Source organism: Ambystoma mexicanum, chromosome 13 (genome assembly GCF_040938575.1).
Source record: "Ambystoma mexicanum isolate Mex_15411 chromosome 13, UKY_AmexF1_1, whole genome shotgun sequence".
NCBI lineage: Eukaryota > Metazoa > Chordata > Amphibia > Caudata > Ambystomatidae > Ambystoma > Ambystoma mexicanum.
In genome coordinates, this window is record NC_090938.1 from 222,123,783 (window position 1) to 222,149,046 (window position 25,264).

At 42.4% G+C, this 25,264-nt stretch overlaps 1 protein-coding gene across 3 annotated transcripts in view; it reads right to left on the reverse strand.

The window, feature by feature from the left end:
• The window catches only part of PPFIA4 (PTPRF interacting protein alpha 4), a 3,167,227-nt gene that overhangs the window by 1,550,956 nt on the left and 1,591,007 nt on the right, over nt 1-25,264 (reverse strand). For all 3 annotated transcript variants that reach the window (XM_069633679.1, XM_069633678.1, XM_069633680.1), the window contains 2 exons: nt 12,699-12,939; nt 9,842-9,877 (listed from right to left, as the gene is read on the reverse strand). In XM_069633679.1, the coding sequence (XP_069489780.1) occupies nt 9,842-9,877; nt 12,699-12,939 (277 nt within the window). The remainder of the gene's footprint in view (nt 1-9,841; nt 9,878-12,698; nt 12,940-25,264) is intronic.

The following is a 25,264-nucleotide window of genomic DNA, read 5'->3' on the forward strand; positions in this document are numbered from 1 at the left end:
TTATTTTTAACCAAATGTGCTTAATAAAAAAGTAAAGAAATATTTTTGAGAATAATTTAGAAATACCTAAAAACCTTGGAGATAAAGATAACATCCGCTGGAGGACCTAAATCATGTACTATGAACTGGCAGACAGTCATTCTGTTGCTGGTTTTCAAATACTGCCATAATGAGCAATACTGCCAAACTTATCATAACTATGTGAATCTCAAAAGCATACCTCCCTCCTAGTCTAGACTCACCCACCCTACTGGGTCTTCCACCATTCACCTTGCAAATGGTAGAGCGGCTTTTCTTGCAGGCTCCAACTGTCATTTCCATGCGGCCATCTTGTTTGTAGTTTACATTTTTTAGAAAAAACTGGTTGCATTTTTGGCACAACTGTTTTTTTTCTCACATACAAATGGTCTTTGGAACTCCACCGTTGTGCAGTGGTCCCAATAGCAATGCCATTTGGCAAAAAATCAAATACCTTGAACTTCATATTGTATTGCAAAAATAGGATGTATTTTTTAGTTTCAAAATTCAGAAATCAATGGTTTTAAAATTATGACAAAGATGTAGTGTGATAGATCTTGCCTATCTCCTTATAAATGTGGCATTGGTGCCGATGTTCATGTTTATTGAATAGTAGCATTACTATTCCTGGTCAAAATTGGAAAATCTCTTTGAATGAGTTAATGATAGGATATGCTTTTTCTATATAATGTAAACTCCCAATATTTGTGAACAAAAGGAGTTGTTCCTATTATCTCCACTAATGGCAATATGTTTGTCTGCCATCTTAAGTGGTTAAGACTTGCAGACTTAAAGGCCCTTGCTAATGGTTAGGCTTAGGATATGTGACAATAGAAAGAGGATCAGTTTCATACTGTACAGATGCCCAGGCGCCATTCACAATGTGGTGCAGTAAAAGACTTAATACTTGAGTCAAAGACCACTTTTGACACTAGGGGAAGAGATGCACGCAACTGCACAACAGCAATGCCGGTATTATGTACAACAACTGCGAGCAAAAGTCACACTGTTGCACAAATTACACTGTAGTGGACTGGATAGGAACTGGAATGGCATTCCCAGGTTGCTTGGCTGAAGTAAAAAAATGGAATTGCATACTTTTGAAGGTCTAGAAAGCATTCGCACCTTAATTAGATCGGTCTTTATGTTCTCCGTATGTAGATTTTAATAGTCTTGAGGCACTGTTTATGAGGAGAGCATTATAATTGTCAGCTTAGCTGGCCATATGTGAGATACTGGCTCAATATGTGTACTTACATGTATTTTTAGATGGTCAAGTGATTGTATATGTATATTGTGTCTTGTATTATTGACTTTTTATGGCAGTATGCCGAAATAAAGTCAAATGTAGATTCTTGATCACTTTTGAGGCTTTCGGCAGGTTTCCATTAGCATAAGCCAAGCTACTGGTGCAGCATTGTGTAAAACCATCATGATTTCTGTCTTATCCAGGTTCAAGTTTTAGCCTTTATTTGTTATCCAATTGCTTACTTGTGCAAGGCAGTTGGTGAGGGCCGTGTTAGTGTCCTTGTTGCAGATCATATTGTGGCGTTCGTCCCTCATTTCAGGGGCAGGAATGGGGAATAACACACCGGCAGCCCAGGTTATCGGCCCGAGCAAAGCAAGGGCAGATAACTAAGGCTCCAGGCCATTATCCTCCGTTCCAGCCCCTGGAATGCGGGATGAAGGCCATTAGCATCCCAGGTTACCAAATCGGTAACTCGGAGTGCTAAAGAAAAAAAGGATTTTCCTTCTTACCGCATGATGTGCATGGCATCCTGCTGTAGCCAAGAAAAACCTTTTCCAAGTTGGCCACCATGGAAAGGGGGCGGGGTTCCATATGGAGCCCTCTTCCCTTTCCATGGCGGCCGAGGGACGCTGAGAGGAAGGTGTTCCTGCGGCGGCGAGTGCTGTCACAGCTGAAATGAGGTAAGTAGGTGCGTGGGGGTTAGTAAAGAAAAAAAACTGAGCTGAAAGTGGGGTGGGGGAATGGCAGCATGGCGAGCCAGCCATCAGGCAGCTTGGAATGCGGGCTTACAGCAGCAGTTCAAGCCCGCGTTCCTAGGGTGCTAATGATAATTATTTGTGTGTCATCCAGGTAGTTGTAGCAAATGAGTCAGTATTTTATAATGTGCGTCAAAAGTATGATGAAAAGAAGAGCAGATGGTCTCCATCCTTGTAGGACTTGTAAGAGTGCAGAAGTAGACACAGGACACAAAAGGTGGCATGTCTGTTGGCACAAACATTTATTGAACAGAAAATGAGAAAAATCCCCGACTGTCCCTATAACTAAGATGGGATTCCCTGCCTCAACCAAAACTAATGATAACATCAGAATATCTGTCAAAAAACAAAACTCCACTATCCAAAAATAAATTGTCCACTATCCCCTGTCCCAAATCTATTTCTGTCCCTTACACTTCAAATGAAACCTCTCTACACCATGCCTATAACAGGATGACTCCCTCCTTTGGGATGTTTAAGGCAGCGTGAGGACCCTGAGGTCATCCTCCCATCTAATCCCCTTGGATCCTCTTCTCAGGTGGCAAGAGAAAGGACATCACTTTTGGATCCTGACACTGGGGTTGGATATGCGAGGGAGGATCATCTGGGTGGCATGTCCTTGGGAAGTAGGGAAGAGAATGTTCAGATGAGACATGCTATCCCCCTTTTCCTTGTTAAAATGCGCCCTGCGTTCCCTGCGTTTTACACAAAGACACACACACACACACACCTTTGGGACTGAGACAAGGAAGAGGCAAATAGAAGTAATGCGCACTTGTACTGGTGTGCACCACTCTGGTACTGAGACGAAGAAGAGGACTGTGAAACACCACAACCATGATCAGCCATGTCCCACTAATTGGGGTCATGCAAAGGACTTTCACCTGCAGCCAGTTAAAAGACTGCAGTTGTATATAAAGAGAGGCCAGCAAATGGAAAAGAGACCTGCCAGGGACGGGAGAGCTGCCTGGGACGAGCGAGCTGCCAGAAGGAAACGCAGCAGTCCAGTACGGAGCAGACTTGAGAAGCGCCAGTGGAAAGGTCGCCTAGTGCTGCAGGAGAGCAGAAAGATGCCGTAGACCAAGCGGGCTGTGAGGAGGTTGGGAGCCCTACAGAATCAAGTGCTGTGTGTCCCATGCTTGAGTTGGGGAACACTTAAGACTTCAGAAAGACGTCAAAAGTAGCAGGAAGGTTTGGAATCGACGATCACCGCTTGTCGGAGCCCCCGTCGAGTGAACAGGGAGTGAGAAGACGCAGAGGAGAAAGCCGAAGGCACCTGGAGGAGCTGCAGGAGACCGGTGAGGGATGGAAAGGGAATAAATACATGAGGGACGTCCAGGGGCTGGGCTTGGGCACAAGGAGGTACCCATCAGATGAAAACACATGATAAGAGGGTCGGGAGACTGAAGGAAAGTTTTGTGATTATCGAACAAGTTGCAAAGTGATTTATACATTATTGAATACCGAACTAAGGGAAAAAGATATGCAAAGTACATGAAAGCATCGTACAAGTAAAACGAAAGTAAAGTGCAATTTTGAATACAGAGAAAGCAAGAAAAACAGCACTAATGGACCATGTGAAAGTACAAATTGAATGAAAGCCTTATTACAAAGGCTTAGGAAAGAATGTGAAAAGCAAATGATAAGCACTCTTGTGAAGAGTGAAAGCAAAGTTGTGACAAGGAAAGCACCCTAGGAAGTGAATAGGGGGGGAAGTCACATTGAGGCAGAAGTAAGAAGCCGGCAAGGTTGAAAAGAACTGCAAGTGGACAAGTGACAGGTTCAAAGAAGGACCCTGTGTTGGCAAGGAAGACCAATGAAAACAAGTGAATATAACAAAGTGCCAAGGGTTTTCGGTTGCGTCACTGTAGTGGGTGGACCGTGTGGTCCAAATACTACACCTAGGCTGAATAACCGGACTTGGAGGGAACCAAGGAAAGTTAAAGTACTGAAGCTGTTGTACATATCAAATGTTGACAAGAGCAAGCTATGTGAACCGTTGCAAGCCTGAAGGTTTGCAAAGGTGGCTTTGAAGACTCACTGAAAGTCGAGAGAACTGACTGTGTTGAACTTGGGGAAGGCAAACCTGAGACACTAAATAAACTGTGCTGAGCTTGGGGAAGCGAACTCCAAAGGCCTATTGGAACTGTATTGAACTTGGGGAAGGACACCAAGCTCTTTTGTGTGGAACTGGCTTTGAACTTGGGGAAAGGCGCTGAAACACAAGCCAAGAGCTGGAAGAAGCTCAGAACTTTATTTGGAACACTATTTCTTTTGCTTCTGACAACCGTACACATAGTTTAGCTTTAGTTGTGAGGGCAAGTATAGGTTTTTGACACAGACCGACTTAAGTTGAACTATTGACTCAGACTATCCTTTGTTTCTTTAAGTAGGGAAATCCCACATTAGCGTAGGGCAAGTTAGGCCTTCTGCCATCCTGACATTTAAGTTAAAAAAAGTCTTTGGTTTGAACATTGAATATGTTGTCTGTGTCTTCATGATGCCTTCACAGCAGTTCATAAATGATGGGGGCTTATCCTTCTTCCCCTAGACATCACTAGTCTCTTCTGTGTTGTTCCCCACAGACGGGGAGGAGGGATATCTCTTTGCAGACCTTCTCAGGTGGTTTGTCCAAGTTCTAAGTTACAAAACAAGATTGGAAAGGTGTCTCCCTTCCCCCAGCAATTCTCAGGCCCTCTTTCAACAGCCTTATTATTGTTCAACTTTATGTCAAATTATATATCTTCCTTCCTCTGGTCCTCTCATAATCTATGCCAAAAGAACGCTTTAGTTTCCCCTGGACTTCTTGTGACTTGAGCCAAAAGATGTCTTGCTCTTCCCCTGAACTTCCTGTGACTTGTGCCAAAGGATCACTTTCTATGCTCTGTAATGTGTATTATTTAAGCCTGGTTCACTAACCTGCCAGGCATTATCTTGCATATACAACTCTCTTGGTTTCTCAGTGTTAGGGTTCCAGACCCCTCTCCCAGCACCAGCTCTATAGTGCCTCTTAACTAGGCCTGGCTCATCATCCTGCCAGGCCTATCTTCGAGTCTTGTTGGGGTGTTCTCTCACCCACTATATTCTCAATTGGTCTCTCTGTTTGGTCCCCCTGGTGATTCTACACTTCCTCCCAAACACAGTGTCTGGGGTTTCCCAGTGCCTTCTCAGTCCCCCTCTCATACCTTTCCACTTGGTCCGCGAGGATTCCGGTTCTCGGCTCTCACCAACTTCCTTTGGCATTCAGCAGCTCCAGCATGCTGGTTTTTCCCAGCACATTGGGTCTCGCAGGACCACTCAGGTGGCTGCATGACTACAACAATGGCCCTTTAAAGCCATTCAAAGAAGCACTCTATAGCAAGAAAGCCAAAAATCTATCCCTTTCCAGCCGGCACGTGCCCTCGGTACCCAGAATTGATATAGAATGCTGCACCATTTTGGAAATGCTTACACAACCTAAGTCCTCAGCCAGCTCGCACAGGCATCAGGAGTTTTTGGAAATCTACTGCACGTTACTGCAGTCTCCTTGGACAATAGCAGCAGTGGTCGTCCTGCAAACTGAGCAAACACAAATAATTAAGCAGGAGAACTTCAGACACTTAACCCTGCACTTACTTGCGTTTTCGAGTACTGACCTAAGTGGAGTATCATGCCAGAGCTCGCGCAGCTCCCTGCAAGCCACAACCATGAATGACTAGCATGAGCACTAAGATGGCGATTGAGCCATTTAAAGGCTTGGTTCACCTACTGAAACAATTTAGAAAGACAGGTGAAACTTAAATTCAGCCATTCCAGTCCTTCAGCAATTTCTCCCCACAGGGGGTCCATCCTAGGAGAGAGGACAGATGGCTATATAAGCCAGATTCAATGTGGTTGTTTGGAGAACATTGCAGCAGGTAGTTGACGCAGGTTTGGCAACATTGGACGGAGCGGATGTCAGGAGTAGGAGGAGAAGCTTGAGACTAGAGCGGGAGAAGGAGGTGGCAGGTAAGGATCAGCAGGTTGTGATGAAGCATCAGTAAGAATGGCCAGGGAAGATGGGGAGAAGGTGGGCGAACATCAAGAGAAGGTAGCAGGAACAGAGAAGTAGATGGGCGAACATCACAGGAAAGGTGTAGGAGGTTGTTGATCAGCAGGAGGCGGTGGCAGGAGCAGAAAAGGAGTAGAATGGTGATTTGCCGGAGGATGAGGAACGAGAGGCAGTGCCTGGGGAAGAAGAGGATCACGTATACTGCCAGCATAGGAAGGCTTGAGGAGGCTGCTTGTGCCCAAGTAAGGGGGTAGGAGAAAATTCTGACGGGGTAAGACCCTTTGTGGGAGGAATGATCATGTCTCAGAACATCAAGGAGAGCTAGGAACAGAACAGGAGTAGAGAGACGTAGAGTTGGGTAAATGTCAGGACTTTGGGAGTGCAAGGTGACAAGGCCCATCTTACAGAGCATGGGGGGTGGGAGAAGAACTGCCACCTTAGTTCTACCTAAGCCTTCCCAAGAAATTCTACGATCATTTCTAAAGAGATGCCTAGCAATGGTTGCCCGGGGCAGTCCAAAGGGGAAAACAACCAAAGAAGGGTGTGGGGAAACCATTTAGCCTGACACTGGAAGGAAAGAAAAGAAGGACAGAGAACAAGAGCACCAATACAGCGTAAGCCTGATAACGAGAGGACCGACCCACCCAAAGGGCAGCAGGCTAAAAAGAAAACAAGCTCAAGACTCACCAGACGTTGTAAGGCAAAGTGGGACTGTTTGGGGACTAGTTGCAAAAGGTTGGTATTGCATAGAAGCAAATCCCTTTTTTGTGTGTGTCTAACCAAAAGACAGAGATATAAACTAAACGTCATAACATTTTTATTTTGTGATTCACCTAAAATGCTATTTTGCACATAAAGGTGCTATTGTGAAATAAACGTTTCAAACAAGTGATTGCTGTTGGGGGCCTCCGTGCCTATAAGGCATCAACAGTTTCAAAGGAAGGAAGTGGGAAGCAGTAAGGGAAGGGGAGTAGTCAAAGGGGACATTGGTTGGTTAGTTGTTGGATATTAATAAAGCAAGACGAATCCAGTTTCCACTCTGGTGTCGCGTCCATTATTTTAAGTGTGCATCCCGTGCAACAATTGCCAGGCCCTTGTTAAGGTGCTGGCTGCATTCGTCATTGGCACTTCCTTTGCCCCAAGAAAGCTCTGCATGCCAGCGAGGTCCCATGAACAGAGCCCTAGAACTTCTGGCGAGGAGCCAAAAGCCAGTTAGCCTAATGCATTGCTCTCCTGACCACAACTGTACATCACAGGTGACACTGGATATAGATATTGGTTTCCATACCAAACAGGCAAAGCAGACGAACTACTGTACAGCTTACATAGTGCAGAAATAAAGAATTGCTCCCTTCTCAGCACCCCACTGACGATTGCAAATGCAAAATATCAATAGGGGTCAAAGAATCGAGGTTTTGGCCACTTAAAGCGGAGAAGGGTGCCCCTAAAAGACATGCAATTAAATTTTTGTTCAAAATGAACAGGTTCGGTTGGACAGAGACAACACTTGGTCTCCAGCTTTACTCTTGTTTTCCGACAAATAGGGCATCCATGTGCCAACCTAAAGAAACATTAAAAAGAGGCATAAATGCACACAACAGTAAGATGGGAAGCCATACAGAAAAAAGAAATCAGACCAGGTGATGCATTCTTCAATGGAGTAAATTACATACACGGCTGGCTCTTAGTGAAGGGTTGCAGAGGAAGCCGGCTGGAAGTGGGGTGACGTGGGCCAGGGTGCATAACTCAGGCTATTAGTCAAATTAAACAATGGTGCAAGGCCAGCTCTCCGCTCTCAGCAATGGAAGCACATCCAATAGGCTGCGCACATTTTATGTAAATCTTTAGCAATGCACGTCTGGGTACCATTGTACTGTGAAATAGCCCGGCTGACTGAATTGCTAAGGATCGCCCTTTCATTAGATGGTCATTCATATTCAAATTGCAGAATCAATTGACAAAAATTGGATTAAACTGCACCGCTAAAAGCTCTATCATTCAAGCTGTAATGTCTATACAGTTTTACAATGTTCGCCAAATGATCTGTGAAAATAAATTAATCATAATGGTCAGGAAGTCATTTGACCATTTGCCTGAATGCTTTGAAATACAGTCTTCCGCTCAGTCACTTTGCAAATTACGCAGATACCAACAATGTAGTTAAACATCATCCAATCCCCCTTGACCCTCTCCCTTTTGCCTTTATTTCTGTCCCACATGTGTCCATCGACTCCCCCCCTGCTTCTTGATCAGGATCTGGAATGCAGGCTCTAGGGTAAGTTGTGAATATCCTCTGATCTTTCCCCGCCTTTTATCCTCTAATGACTGACCACCCTTTGTCGATCTGGAACGTGGCCCTCAGGCTTAGCTGCGAGGCGGGGGTGTTGCTAGGTCTGGAAAAGATCTGGGGCTACTCTAATGTCAGGACTCGGGGCTTGCTAGCCTTTTTGCCTGTAGCCCCAGAGTTTCTATCCAGAGTTATAGACGTGCCTTGCTAAACCTTGACACATCACAGATCCCTATTGCCTAATCTTGATCATTTATAATTAATTATTGTTGATCAAACTTACATTCAAGGGGTGTCACATCGAAGTCCAAATAAGGTTCATATATGGCCCAGTGGCCATTCAAAGTCTATGGGGAGTCTCTAATGAGATGCATAGAGGAAAATGCTCCATTGTCGTTTTGCACCTTTAAACGGGAAATATTAAAAATGGGGAATAGAACTGATGATTGAAGGGGCCATCCATCCCTTAGCATTGGGCATTGCCCTACTAGGTCCAGAATGCACCAAGATGCTGGAGTCACTGTGGTCAGGTGAAAAGAACGTTTGAGGAAGGGCACACAAAAGGGGCTGTGTGTATGGCACACCCTGCCTTCATCCACACATCTTCTATCCACTCAGTCACTGGTTGTGTCTGGCAAAATGTTGTTTACGTGATTGTGGGTAAAAGGGTCATTTCACCTTTTCCGTACCCAGTCATTACTTGGGTATATGCACTGTACAACTATTGTCATTTATGTATTATGGTTCGCCATTTTAAATGAAGCTTGAAGCTGCTCGTTAGCTATTATGCGCTTAATAAGTTGTACGAAATTAATCCTATTTATTTTGTCCCCAGACTTTTTTTAAAATCACCTTGCACTTATATTCATAATAACATGTAATAACATTTTCCAAACCAAGATACTTTGTGGTCTTCTTATAATTTATTTAAAAGTAAATAAGCAATACAACCTGAGATGTGGGGAGCGGGCATTAGTCACTCCTCACATTCCAAGGAGGCCACTGAACAACAAATAAAAAAGTAAACAAAAAAGATGGCCACCATGGAAGGGGGAGAAGGGATTACACATAGTCCCTTCTCCCTTTCCATGGCGGCCATTGTAAAAAGTAAACAAAAAGATGGCTGCCAGGAAATGGTGCAGAAGGGACTACACATAGTCCCTTCTCCTGTTCCATGGTGGCCAGATCACAACTGCCACCGGCCAGACAAAGGCTTTGTTGGGCTGGTAACGACCTGGCGAGGGCGAATGAGATTGCTCGCTTGTTACAAGCTCATTGACCCTCACCAGTTACTAATGTTAAATGATATATGTCACATGAAACTACTACTAGAAAAGTGTTTATTTTTTTGTCTCTAAAATCAATTTACCAAGTGCCGTTATACATATCAAAAAGCACCTTTACACTTACTAGTGACATAGAGCACTTCACCCCAAGAGAAGTATGCTACTCGCGGATTTGACAAACATACAATAGAAGACCAAGAAAAGAGGGAAACTTACAAGCACTTTCCTCCGATGCTTCCTTAAGTCGCTTGGCTGAATGCATATAGAAAAAAAATGCAAATAAGAGTTAGTTCAGTAACATATTCACCAAGTCTGTACAACAGACTGCTTGCAATTTCTGATTCTCTGAGCTGTTCTCAATTCATATGGATGATGGCACTTTCTGTACAAATCCATAACCTTTCTGGTACGTGAACAGATGCCACCAGTTGCGACCTTGCTTATAAATCTTCGGAATATTGGATGTCAAGGGGACTGTGACAAGATGAAAAGACAAATAAAGTGCTACATTGCGAAATGGGATGAAGTCAAATGGATTTCAGGATTAGAAGGGCTGCAATTAAGTTGCTAACATGGTCTACTACATGCATTGGCAGATGAAAGGGCCCCTTTGGAATTGCGAACCACTCTGACATGGTTGGCAAGACGCTCCATGCTATGTGCAACACCCTAATCCAGGCCTGGATTGTTAGCCAAGAGCCCTTTATAATGCAGGGTCTTTTAGGCCCATTCTTAAAATGTGAAAATGAAACTACAAATCCCAGACTATCAAGCTAACCAAGTTAAATATCCAGGACAACCGCTGGTGTCATATGTGACCTGGGGCCATAAGACAGCAGTGCCCTAAGGCAAGTCCCATTCCTACAGACTACACACACGATACTAATTAACCTACTTACATTCATGCCTGGATATTTAAGGCTACTGTTGGGTAAACAATCCACTGAGCTGTAAAGCATCACCAGAAATATATCTTACTATTGTTGCCATTTGAGTCAGAAGAGAAAGGAGTTTGCTAATCAAATGCCCTTGTTATGTAACTGCTCCTCCTGACCATGGGCAGGAGAGAGATTTTGTTACTTAACGGAGGAATTTCTAGAGAAAAAAAAAACTCGAAAATGTCTTCAGAAAAACTTGATGTACAGTTGTAGCAAATGGGGCAGGTATCCTGTTCACACTCACAAAGTTTTCACAGTTTTGAAAGAGCGTTGATGCAAAGATCACCCTTAAACTGTATTTTTTAAAATGTTTACTATTTTCGAATGTACACATAAGGCATACTAAACAAACTTATTTCCTGCATTCATTTTATTCTACCCATTTTCTTGCAAACCCCAGTTTCCATTACTCTGCACCCTCTTGATATTTACGTTGTCCGATACCTTGGCATGTTAATCCTGGTTTCATAATACTTCCCTGCCAATTTCTGTGATCCTTCTTAACCCCACTCAAGAGAGCATTCGAAAGTCATTGCTGGACTGGTAAGAACATTTCTATACAGAAACAATGAGTATACTGGTAGTAGTATTGTATGAAACAGTGTTCGTTTTTTATCTGAAAATTAGAGTACATTTATTTTATTTATGCGTCACCCTGAAGTTACCAGATTAACCAGTCGGAAACATGTTGGGTTATTGATAAGGACCAAAGGGTGTCCTTCATAGGTTCAGACAATTAATTATGGTACTGTTTTTAATGAGCACAGAAGTAACACATGAACGTTCATTCATTTTATGCACAATCAAAATAAGACAGGGGTGTGCAAACTGCAGATCTCCAGATGTTTTGGACTACGACTCCCATGCTGCCCCATTGAGTAAACTGGCTAGGGATTATGGGAGTTATAATGCAAAACATCTGGCGAGGCAAAGGTTGGTCACAGAAACCTCGAATAGGAGATCCATAAATAGCACTTCTCTCTATGGAAAAGTTCCACTGAAGTTGGGCGAGTTCGTTTTACAGCAATACAAAACATCTTGAGTGTTTAACCTCTACGCCGGTAGCCTCATAAGACCCCAATACTGATGAACTAGTATGAGGGGCATGTATTGGTTCAGTCATTCACCTATGGAGAACTCCTGTAGACTCTGAGTAACACAGCAGTGAATCTGTGAAGTCGATAAGAAGACGCCACTTCTACTGTACATAAGAATCCTGAGTAACTCCTCGCAATGTCTTAGAGACTTAACAGACAAAAGAAGACTATACTCACATCCAACCAAAGGAGTTTGCGAAGATCATATGAAATATAATAACGATAGAACTGCTCCATGCGATAATTTGCTTGATTTGCTCTCATTCAATGCCACAGTCCCCCGTCCTCCAAATTATGTATTGTGCAATGCAAGGTAGATACAGGCATAAAATAACTGTTTGCAATCTATTACTTTCCCAAGTGTAGTTCCCCTCTGAACCTTCACAACATCACATCCTGGATGACATCACCATTTCTAGGTACTTCATCAGGAAACATATATGCTTCATACATTCTGTAGAGAGTTGCCTGTCGGTCCCGTGTCATAAGAAGTAGCTTTATCCAGTCCTTACTTTGTGGATAACAGACCATTGGGGGCTTCATGGAGTTTCAACGCAGAACAATACATTGTCTAATGTGCTAATAGGAGGCATATTGCCAAAAGGCCGCAGGTCATTACTTACAATTTCCAGCTTGCCCTCTCAACAGAAAACTGTGTGTTATAGGGTCTGAAGTATTGTTTTAAAACTCAAAAGTAAAGGCCTTAATATCTTAGCATCCAACGGGATGTTGAATAACAAGCCCAGGATGTGTTGGGCAGTACGTGGAACAACTTGATTTCTGCATATTCTTTTTACATTAAAGAAGTCAAGGTTTGACAAAAATAAAATACGTTTCTTATTATCCATGTTTGGTTTGTCAATTTTCCAATCCAAAACTATTTCCCTTTATTATATTTTTGATGTTTCTGTAAGCACTACTCTTATGAAAGTTGTCCTCCATTTGCGTAACTGCCTTCAATTCCAGAAACAGGAAGTGACATCAGAGGACTAGAGGAAGTGAAGATTTTCTGCACAGAGCCAGCTGATATTAACTTACCAGTGTCATGATTCCCATTCGATCCAGGTCGTGGCTGGAGCCACGTGAGAAATGTTTGGGTGTTGATTGGCCGCTGACCGATGGAGAAGGGCTGGCTAAAGAGAGTGCCGTCAATGATGTGGGGATTGAGGTTCTTTTCCGGTGCTGGGTGAGATTCAGACCGTCCATGCTACCACTACTGACCCGGTGTTCAATCTGTTCAGCCCGGAGCTCTGTGGATTCTTTCTCCTCCTGGATCATCCTGGCAACATAAATATTTGCATAATATTTGGATGAGGCTAAATGCAGCAAACCAAGTCAATGCAGCCTGCAAAGCAAATTATCAAAGTATTGTCCGGTTGACATAATTTCCACTGGTTATTTGAAATACGTTAGCTCATGTCATTTTTTAAAATTTTAGTAATCTAGTGAACATTTTTTATACCAAAATGTACACTACAAAAGTATAAAAGGTAAGATTATTCAACCCTCGGAAATGAATCCTGAATGAAATTGCAGGCTGCAAGGTTTTCAAAAGTACCCATTCATTTTACTGAAAACAAAACAGTGATACATTTCAGTGAAGTACAGAGCACTGAAAAACACAGAGAATATTAAATGGGATAACGGGTTAAAATGAGTCAGGGTGGTGTTGGGGTGGCGTTATAAGATTGGAAAAATGATGGTCGGGGTATGCCCCCAAATTAAAAAATAATAATTCTGTGTTTTTTGGTATTATAGTTGCAATGAAATGGACCACTCTGGAATTCGGGTTGGTAAAATCACATCACTTTTTGAAATGGTTAATGGTTGGGTGGGAAAGAACGGGTTGCATCCTGCCATATGAAAATGGTAAAGGTGAGTGAGAGAGGTGGCTTTCGAGGGGCTGGGTACTATGCCTTCAAGAGGCCCAGGATAAATCTAGGGGTTTGTGACAGATGGCCCACAGTCATGATATTAAATTATAGGTGGTAGGTGCTCTTTGACATTTGGGATCAAATAATCAATTTCTTAACATTTTTACGAAAAAAAACATTTGTTGTAGATATTTTTGCATTTGTTTCACATTCATTTTTTGGTTGTTTTACATTCCATATTTTGATATAGAAAACTATTCATTGATTCAAAAATAATCATAGGAACCAATCAGTTCACAAAACAGATTTACATATTAGGAGTTACATAAGTGAATGTGATTTACACCCAGAATACTGCATGCACACTAAGTGCAGAGTGACCATGGCATTGTGATAGAAATAAGGAGCTCACCCCGGTGTCGGACAAGGGTGGACTTAAATGGGACCAAGTCGATTGCAATGGTCTCTGTATTATGGTTGTCCTAGTCTTGACCTAAGGCCTGTGTCTGAAGAGTGGGGTTGATGTCAGTGTCTGTTATGGGAAATGCATTTTTACAGTGGTTGTAAAGAAGACAATCCCGCTCATAATTGTCAAACAAGGAGTAGAAATGAAAAAGAGACAAGCAAGATGATGAAAGGCTTTCACATCCTTGATCACCAGAATTGACTTTTTACATGCATTAGAGTTGCTCACTACTTGAGTTATCCATTTTCTGGGCTCATCCTAGTAATGGTTTGACATGGAGAGCAAAGAGTAAAATCACATTGCTCAAAGTGGACACACAGTTGGATGGTTTTGCAAAGGCTGTAGATAATTCCTCTTTAAGGCAATTTTACATGATTTGGGAGACTAAAGAAATGTAAGATGTGTATGACTGTTCTACAAATATTGCCCTTAACATTGCATCAAAACTGGATTTTTATAAAAGCCACTAACTGAGCAAATGACTTCCTATTTGGATCTGGTGAATGCAAATATAATCTCATGAACACTCAGGGTGGATATCCTGAAAATCTGACAATCTGTTGTCCCATGAGGGCCAGATATTTATAGCCCTGACATAGAGGATTCACTATAGGCGTCAATAATTCATTTGATACTGTTTAAAAGGTCAGGACATTTTCATAAGTTCAAAAGACTATTAGTTGTGTTTCTGGAATATTATACTCATTCATCCTTTTAGCAGTGTTATTTATTGGCAGGTTGAATCTTGGTCTCCTTTCTCCTCCCAGTTTGAATGTTTTATTGTCTTTATTGAAAAGTGTGTGCATACTATTCCTGCCATTTCTTACTCTGTTTCCATAGAAACAACAAACATTTCTCATCAATCAAACATCATTTACATTCTCTGCGAGAGACTTCTTGGCTTATTGACACCTATGGGGATCTCGGGCACAGAATAAATGCTAGTGCATTTCACTATTGCTTGTTTATTATCTAGGAGAATTTGGAATGTGTTTTAAATTATGTTAGCTCACACAGTAGTGGGTTACATGTGATTTCTCTGAATGATGAAACAAAGAATGAATTTTGAATGAAGAAAAAACATCTGCAAATAAAATAACTAATTGTTTTATTTCCACTGCTTTACAATGTAGTCTAAAAGTGTGTGGTGTGCCAAATTGGTTTCATGCTACATTATTTTGTATTTTATCAGAACAAGTCTTTAATCATTAGATTAAAAAACAAAATGCATGCAGTATATGACCACTAAGTAGATAAATCATATTCACAAACCTAAGAGAGGACGGGGGTCTACAGTGAATAGTGATGGAATATCTATAATTTCACTAAACAGAATAATGTACTTGCAATTGGATATCATAAGATTTGTGAATTAGACTTGTATACATTGTAAAAGAGATGCCACTGATCAGGAGGCCATCACATGCTGTGCAAAAAAGCTAATGGTCCTGATCCAAATAGATCTATCCTCACACAGAGCAATGCCACCCCCCCTCCCCATTAAATGCTGTACAAAATGAAAGCCCTGATCTCAGAAACTATATTTACAATCTGGAAACGCTGCAAATGCTGACCATGGGTGTGGTGGTAGCAGAGGTGGTCAGATGAAGAAAACAGCAAATGGTCAGATGAAGACATCAGGTGATGTTGGGAGGTGAGTGTGAGCACTCAGCGCTAGTTAGGTGGTAACTAGCAAAAGCAAAAAGGAATAAGAGGGCATGCATTGCCCAAAGCAGGGGCTAGTATGACCCTGATCAGCGGCAGCTAATTCCATGGTGGGTGAGGAGCAAGCATGTGGTACAAGGAGGGTCAGCACCAAAATAGGAAAGGAGTAGAGAGGAGGTTCAGAGGGTAAACATCAGAGCCCTAAGGAAGAGTGGTGAGAAGGCACTCTGTAGCTCCTCTGTCAGGACAGATGCAAATCCGCGTGCCTTTTTGATAATGTAACTATCTTCTCCTGTTCCAGCAATGTCTACAGGATCTGGCAGGGGACTGGAGGTTGGCGAGACCAACAACAACATGGACTCTTAAAACAACCATAAAGAACATGAGCAACAGAGAGGAGCCCCGACATCTGGTTATCATTACAAATAGACCTACAAGACTGCAAACCTTTTCTCTTGTTGAACGAAATCTTCTGGACTGACTGAAGCACTGAAGAGATGGAACAAGAGAGAGAACAAGGCCCACAATTCAAGGGAGAGAGACAAATATTTCTGACAGTTCCAGGATGCAATTAGTGTAGTAAGACTAGAAAGAAAGAAGGGAAGAATGAGAGAAATAAGGAGAGAAAGAAAGAGAAAGAAAGAGAAAGAAAGAGAAAGAAAAAGAAAGAGAAAGAAAGAGAGAAAGAAAGAAAGAGAGAAAGAAAGAAAGAAAGAGAGAAAGAAAGAAAGAAGAAAGAAAGAAAGAGAGAAAGAAAGAGAGAAAGAAAGAAAGAAGAAAGAAAGAAAGAAAGAAAGAAAGAAAGAAAGAAAGAAAGAAAGAAAGAAAGAAAGAAAGAAAGAAAGAAAGAAAGAAAGAAAGAAAGAAAGAAAGAAAGAAAGAAAGAAAGAAAGAAAGAAAGAAAGAAAGAAAGAAAGAAAGAAAGAAAGAAAGAAAGAAAGAAAGAAAGAAAGAAAGAAAGAAAGAAAGAAAAGAGTGTAAGGCCATCTCAGTAGTGGAAGAATTCAATTGGAAGTCTGTCCAAGTTATGTTGTATTAGGCTGTATTTCTGATATATATATATATATATATATATAGCACTTCATGCCGGAGTTAAGCCTCTAAGCGGTGGCCCGGTTACTTAAGCTGTACTGCAACGCATTGTCTTGTTTCCCATAAGACAAGTGAAGTGCCTCTGAGCTACACTCCTGGCCATGCACCATACACTGCTGCCATTTTAACGGTACCTAGGTACTAGCAGATCTGAAAGAGAGGGGGATGGGTTAGGTAAGTGAGGAGAGATTGACATTTCAATACTGCTTTGCTATTGTGCTGATGCATGCAGTCTCAGATTTATTAGTGTGTGTGCATTAAGGGGTTTAAATAAATAATATTCTCCTAAATCAATACCAGGGCCCGATTTCGTCTGTTGATCAATGTCTATGATTTGATAATGCCTACCAATTAAGGCAACTACACATGGAAATTGAGTATCACTCCCAAAATACATTAAACAACAATGCTACACTCTTCAACCCATTTATATAACACCAGTCCTGACCAGTGCATCATTTCACTGTGTTTGCCCACAAACCACCATTCTCCACAGAGATATCCCAAGAACTCTCAACTCAAACCACCTGTAAAAAGTAGGTGGTATGCACGCAGATCTATTTTTGTAAAAATCACATATACACTTACACGAAGAGTAAAGGGGGGAGGTTGCTCCTTGACCTTTGATGATGGTGATTTGTTGACATTAATTAGCAAAGCAAGTGCCAGAAGAATGGGAGGCTCTCGGCTCTCATGTGCTCCCTCTTTAAACAGATTATTCGGAATGAGACAATTCCCAAATCGTGGCAGTCTGCAGTGATTGTCCCAATCCCCAAATGAGGCAATAGGGCAGATCCTGAGAACTATTGCCCTCCTATATGTAATGGGGAAGATCCTTTAGGGGGGGTTCTGCTAACTCATCTGCAGAATTGGATAATGGCATCAGGTAGATCCGACCCCAGACAAACAGGATTTACAAAGGGAGTAGGGACGTACCTGAACTTGTTTCTATTAAACATCCCCATCGAAAAAGAGACACACATTTAAATGGGCGTTATAGACCTTAAAGGGCATTTGACAGTGTAGAGAGGGAATTGTTCTGGAGAAAAATGGAGGTGTGGAGTTGGCCGGTGTCCCTGTTAGCTGCAATTAGATTGCTATATACAGACACTAACATCAAAAGTAGGCTTAATGCGCAAGGTCTCCTATCTGATTCCATTACTACTCAAAGGGGGCTACAGCAAGGTTGCCCACGTATGTCAGACCTAGCATCTACTCTGGAAGGGGTGAACGCCTTTCCACTGAAAATTGGCAAACATAATATCAGTAGGCTGCTATTTGCCGATGACCTTGACCATCTGGACCAGTCCCCAATTGGACTCCAGCAAAGCCTGAATGCACTGCTGCTATTCATGAGGGCTAATGGCCTAGAAATCAATCCAAAGACAACCAAAATTATGGCATTTGGTATTATAAATAAGAAGGGCAGGTCTGAACATAAATGCTTTATGGAAAAGATCTCCTTAACAAAAACTCCGGCACTGATATATCTGGGGGCCCACGTTAATGACATGAGGGATGATGGGCCCAGGCTCAAAAAAAAAAAAGCCTCCATGCTCACTTCGCAAGCAATTTTGCTTCACAGGAGATTTCGAAAATTCTCATTAGAACCATCAATCCCTTTCTTTGAGGCTAAGGTGTCTCCGGTCTTGTTTGTGATGCAGAGGGGTTTCTCTTCACATGTTATAAGGTGTGGGCATCGTTAGAAGGCATCTTTTGGAGAAAGCTACGAGCTAGGCTTTATTTCACCATATGCATAAACGGTCTGGAATTCGTTATGTCTATTCCGCAAATGTTTTTCGGTGCCCCCTGCTTCCCAATTCGAAATTCTTAGCAAAGAGATGGGAAAGATGGCACCTGGTATTTTTAGACAGTGGGAGGGCTGTTGTAGAGCTTTGATAGAATCGCTAGACTCAAACATCGAGGTCGAAACGACCAATCCTGATAGAATAAAAATAAAAATTTGGGAGCAGGATTGGATTAGAACACCAGACGATAGAAACACTCACCGGATGCAATTAGCTCTTGGTAATGATATCAAGGCCTATGGAAGAAGGCAGCAATATTTAAAGCTCTTTCCATCCCCTTGGTACAGGACCCGGTTCATTAAGATTTAACCTGTTCCCTACTAACGAAATCCCTAAGATATATGGCAAAACGAATGTGAAAACTTGTTGTTCTTTAGATCTGATGGTCAAGTAGAAACACTGCTGCATGTTTTGACATGTTGTAGGGGACTGACGGAAATCAGAACCAAGCACCTGGGAGACTGTATAGAAAAAAGGCAATGTGTGGAGGGCAAAATCTTCTAGTTTCGCCTTATGGGTGGTGAAGATTTTCCTATGATTTTTGCTTCAATACAGTTTCTGAAGGAAGTGTTTCACATGTAAACTAAGGGTGATGTAAGATCAAAGATTGTGTTCGTTTTTGAACTTGCTTTCTTTTTTTCGAGATGGGAGGGTGTGGCAGGGACGTTTGGATGAAATTGTATTTAATTTAGTAAAGTTTTAAGTGGATTTCATAAAAGTTTGTAATAAATTATGAAATCAAATTTTTAAAAAATTTACACTTGTCTGTTGAGAAAGGTTGTGCATATTTTGTGTCTGCTTATAGCATCTTCATGTTACCAGCACACTTCGACATATGCTAGGTATAACTGAGCCTTTAATATAGCAATGACACCTGATCCGGCCCGCTGGACTGGACCGGGTGTTATTGCTATTAGCACCCCGGTTTAAATTCCAGAAACCCAGGGTGCTAAGAGCAATGTATTTTGTTTCAATGAACGGAAGGCACTGCCAGTTAAGATGGCCACCATGGATCTAGAAGGTGGGGCTCTATACAGAGCCCCTCTTCCATTTCCATAGTGGCCAGCAGGGACATGGAGTGACAGCAGAGGTGGGGGCGCAGATGCCAAACAAATCAGGTAAGTAGGGGTGGGACGGGACGAGAGATCGAAGGGGAAGGGAAGGGAGGTTGGGAAAGATGGCGGGTTGAGTGGAGCAGCCATCAGGAACACGGCCAGAGATCGGGGGGCTTCAGCCTGTGATCCGAGCAACCCGATTGGTTGAACCTCCCGACCTGATGCCAATATGTTTTTTCAAACATAAGTCTTCAGGGACCGCTCTTTCCAGGGCAAATGTGCCTTTATAAAAATCCTTCATTGCCCCTAACCCAGGGTGAGCTTGCCAATACATGTTTTAATGTATGTTCTATTCCTCTTTTTTTGCCCAGATTTACATTTGCAGAGGTGATTTCTCATACGAAACAAACACGCTTTCAATCTCCCTGCCACTTGTTCACAGGTGGCAGAGAAGCTGTGGTGGCAACATTGCGGATATTCCCCATGTCCCAGAACCTGTGCAATCATTTCACTTTATTTCCATCCTACACTGTCCACCCTTCTTCCAATCTCAAAGAAAGAATGAAAATACGAAGATTTCATGCAAAGAAAAGTAGAAAAATGGAGTAAAGACATAAAACACTCCAAAAAGTAGTTGAGAAAGGTAACGTTGTTATTGGCCAATCGGCGTGGTTAAATCTGTCAGGCAGGCCCAGTCTACAAATATGAAAATAAATGTGACCCTGTTTGCTGTGATGTCGAACACTTGAGACACTAGACAGTTGAGAAACTTTAGTTTATAGTTAAAAAAGGAGGTACGGGCGCCCCACGGCGAGAACAAACACTGATTATGTGCTATGGGAAAGTGCCCACTCGAGAGTCCGCAGCCACATTTTAGCTCACTGTACCTTTCACATAAGGGAAATATCCATTTACACATCAATCTTTGTCCTGTCCACTAGAGCAGTCCAGCACCGAAATGCTAGGCAATTCTCCTTTGAACAAGAGTACCAAAAGCAACCCCAGACACGTGTTTAAATACATTATTCGGGCACAATCTACTGTGCAATTTAGCTTCAAGTACATGATGCTTGCCCTTAGTATCAACGAGACATCTGCCTTTTTTTTGTTTAAGTTTTATTTTAAGTGTACATGTATTTTTATTAGCACTAATACATTAAAAGAAGGTATATTTTAATAGGCTAATTTAACGGACCCCACGCAAATTCTTCATGGGGGCATAATTCTCTGCCAGGTCGGAAGTCAGGATTTTCTACACATATGCTAATTGGAAGTTGCCATTAATCACTACCAATGCGTTAATCAATCTTTTACGAGGGTGGCCTTCCAAACAATTAACAAGCATAGGACCAGGCTACTCATTTTAGCTTCTTTATGGCCTATTTTGAGCACATGCCTTTATCGTTGATCAACACAGATGTGTCCCTTATGCTTGATAAAAGTGACGGATATGGATGCGTACATTTCTGGTTTCCAGACAGACAATTGCGCAACAATAGAGTTTAGGTCCAACAAAGTTCATATATTAGATTCACAGTACATGCAATCTACATGAGGTATATTGTGTCCCAAGTATCAGTCGGCCAGTCAGTCAAGAGAGCTTTATGTCAGATTACATCCATGTGTAAATGCACATAAATGCAACACAGTTCAAATGTATACAAATTGTACAATCTATGGCATTTAAAAAAATACAAGATTATAACAGTTTACAATTACTACAGAAAACTTCCAGAATCAAATTACCTATGACCTTTAAAATAGTTTCTTTCCTCCTTAATGCCAATATTAAAAATCTAACCAATGCGACACAGGTAAGTCTATCAGGCAAAGTTAAAAGGTGTACTAGGTCCAGTCTATGGTCCAATCATGTTTCTTAAATATTTGTACTATTGGGTCCCTGCGGATGTCTGTATATAAAGAACCAACTAGCAGAAAGTACATGAGAGTTTCACAGCCTTAGACACTCAAGGGTAACAATCCTAATCTAAACCGAGTTAGGACTGATCTATGATGCTTTGAGGTCACCCATTTTAGGGATTCTGAAGGTGGTGTTTGCAGTGCCAGCAGTATGTGTGTGTGTGTGTGTGTGCTAACCTTGTCCCTTACTGTAAATTCACGTTCCGATCTCATTGTATTCTAGTTTCCGCTTCATATATTTTTGGAACGTAAGGTGATGCTATCCGGGGCTTGAGAACCAATTGTTCATACCAATATTTTCTTACATAGTTCAGCCAGGGTATTTTACTCACAAAGAGCTTCTGCAACCATCTTTTAGTAACTCGTTTGTGAACACAGTTTCATTTTGATTCCAAACAGTAACCCAGAACAACAATTTTTGCATACCAATTAAATCACTCAAAAAACCCATTCCTAATTCAGAGTGGGCAAAATAGGATGCCACCTTGAGGTCTAAAATATTGCACGAGAACTTATTCTGTGCCTCTTGCAATTTTCCCTTTTCCACAAACCCCCAAATAACTTGTGTCCATCATTTCCTTGTAGAATGATAAAATCGCACAGTTCATTACACTCCCTTTTTACGTGACAGCAGAGGCATTGCTTATGAGGGCTTGGGGATGGAGGGATGGGGGGCTATAGCCCTTTGGTTGTAGCCCCAGATGGAAGCTCAGGGGCTGCAGGCAAAAGGCTAGCTAGCCCCGAGTCCCTACATTAGCATAGCCCGGGATCTTTTCCGGACCTAGCAACACCCCCGCCTGACAGCATAAACAGAGAAGTTCCTTTGCATCGGATCATTTTGTTTTTCAGTATGCCATTTGGTCTTGCTATATTTAACATTCCTTACATGATATTTCAATTTAAACCACTCTGTTTGTATTACTAATTTAAGAACATTACATTCAATCAGATGATTTATTTTAAGGCGGTGCGGTCAGGATGCCAATGCAGCTCTGCATCAGAAATTATGTCACTACCTGTGAGCAGCTTCCCTCAGACCTAACGTGCATCTGGGTGTTGAGCCCTTATTTGTTGGAAACCCATGATAGGCATCTCCTTTCTAGTGACAACAGATTCTCTAGCTGCTTACCCACGATCCTGCTGGGTTGTCCAACCCAAGGCCATGAGAGCCGGATCCATGCCTGGTTTTCAGGAACCCACTCATTAATATTCATGAGATAAACGTGCATACAATGATTCTAAATGTCTGCTCAATCTTGCTCACAAATGAGTGCTATCCTGAAAACCTGTCAGGATTCTGGCACTCCAGGCCTGGAGTTGTACAACCCTGTAGCTGGGTTTGCGAGTGGGTCATCCACTCCACTGTGTGAATTCTGTTTCAATTGTTTCTCTGCTGCTGCAGTCCACGAATCTCTGATGGGCTAGACCAACATCCTCCCTTTGCCCCAGTCTCTGTTCCCAAATTTCTCCCGCAGCTCCCTGCTAGAGAAGGTTAGGGAATGTGTGTGGAGTGTGGGGACCACCCCGGCCCCCCATTTACTAACTCCAGGTGTCACTTCATGTAGCGTGTGGCTTCCATGCCCCCAGAGTCTCCATGTCCCCTCTAACCAGGTCCATCCATTTTTATTCATCACACTTGACAATAATTAAATATTTCCAACTCCTTGCACTAAAACTGTAGAAAGCATGCACGGATTAACAGTACTGGTATTGCAACGTGAGCAAGGCCTTAAAATCTGTACAGGCAAACACTGTATTCTGCAGTGGTTCTAATTCATAGATATGTTATGTTCTAAATGACAGTGTTACTTGAGGAGGTTGAACGTTCGGGCGATAACACTATACAAGCAATCCCATTACCACAAAGATGCTCAAGGGATCAGTCCTAATGGGCTCATGGACATTTCACAGACACATACAAAGGCAAGGAAAGATGTGAAAGTAACATTTCATGGAACATCATACCCTGAAGAGTATCCATGGTTTTGCAGACGGCTGTCTACGGGCGCCATAATGAGGAACGAGGCGTCCCCTGCTGACTAACCACACGCCAAGCTGTTAAGGTTTCTCGGATATCTCACCGCCATTCCATATTTCAATCACTTTCAACAAATCATGCAAACAGCCCTTCAATTAAGGATACAAAGACAACAAAATATCCCAGGAGAACCAATAGAAAGCAGGTCATACTACCAGCAATGGCATTAGGAACCCCATTAAATTCGCTAATTTGTTAGAGCAGCAGGAAGTTGATGGCACTCTGTGGTCGGAAGAATGTACAATTATTCCTAAAGACGCACTCAGTGATGAAGCAGCAAAGAAAGGGGCACGAATGCCATCAGACCTTTCTCCTTTGAGACCTGTTTCATTGCTCTGAGGAGAAGAAGAAAGACGCCTTGTGCACATTCGTTGCCGAAGAACTATTTGCCCGGTTATGTCTCCCTAATGCATGGTAATTGAGTTTCTTTGAAACTTACACTCTTGAAAACAATATAATACAAATGTTCTCCTTAGTGTCTGCACTCCTCCCATTTTGTCATGTTTGCACTTACCCATCGCAATGCTGCTTCACTCTCTAAGCTTCAATTTGCAACCAAAATAAACCATAAGCGAGGCCCATTTGCCGTTTTTTCGCTCCTTTCTGTGGTGCAGGAAGGCGGGAAAGAATGGAAAAAAAGAAGAAAGTGATGGTCGAGAGAGAAAGTGGGCGGAAATGTGAGTATGGTGAGCGGGGGTTGCAGGGGACACCCCTGCAGCTCACCAACAAAAAGTTAAAAAAAAAAGATAAGAAAAGGACCATGCAGCGCTGCACCCTGATCACGGAAGTGAAAGGGAACCAGCGTCGCAGGGACACAGCGCATCGGAAAGAAAGTTAAGTAGGGGGGTTGGGGTGTGTTGGGGTTTGAGTGGGAGTGTGTTGGGGGTGTGGGTTAGGGGGGGTGTAATGCCCGGGTGCCTTCATTAAGCTATAACCTTAACTATGGGCCCCGGGGCATTACCCGAGTCGGTAATTCCCCCGCTGCTCGGGTCATATTGCTTAAGTATTGCACAACCCCTATGTACCTGTACCAGAGTTAAAAAAAGGCTTAAGAAAATATGAGAACTTTAGTTAAAATGAATAAATACCTCAATAATTAGAACAAGATGCTTACAATAAGGCTAAAAATAGACCCTTCAACCTTAAAAGTCAATTTAAAAAGTATATACATATAGGTTTGAACACGTTACTATAGGCGCAAGTCTACAAGGTAAGCATGCACCTATAAATAGGGGCTGCAGAAGATATGTAGAAATATAAAAATATAAATTAGGACCCGCTGTCAATATAATGAGGAGGAATGATAAGTAGACCTAAAACCTCTTGGAGCACAGACTTATGGTTTGTACCATTGGTCCTCCAATTTGAGAAAAGAAAAAGAATCACTCTCTTCGTTGACCCCCAAAAAAGAAAGAGGAGGAGGCCGGGGTGCAAACGTCCATTGGGCCCGAGCCCCTGTGCCAAGTCAATGACCTCTACCAGTTAGCCCACTCCTTCCACTCATATGGGCTCAGCGATGGAATGCGCGTAGGGTGGGGCCAGAAACGCCTGACAGCTTAGAGAGCTTCTTTAGTCCATCTCTGCCCCCATGGCCCAAGCCCCGCCTGCCTGTGTCTCTGAGCCACTCCGACTAGCGTTGTAATGAGGAGCAGAAGACCGAGGGTGAAAAAAGCCACAGACCAGGGG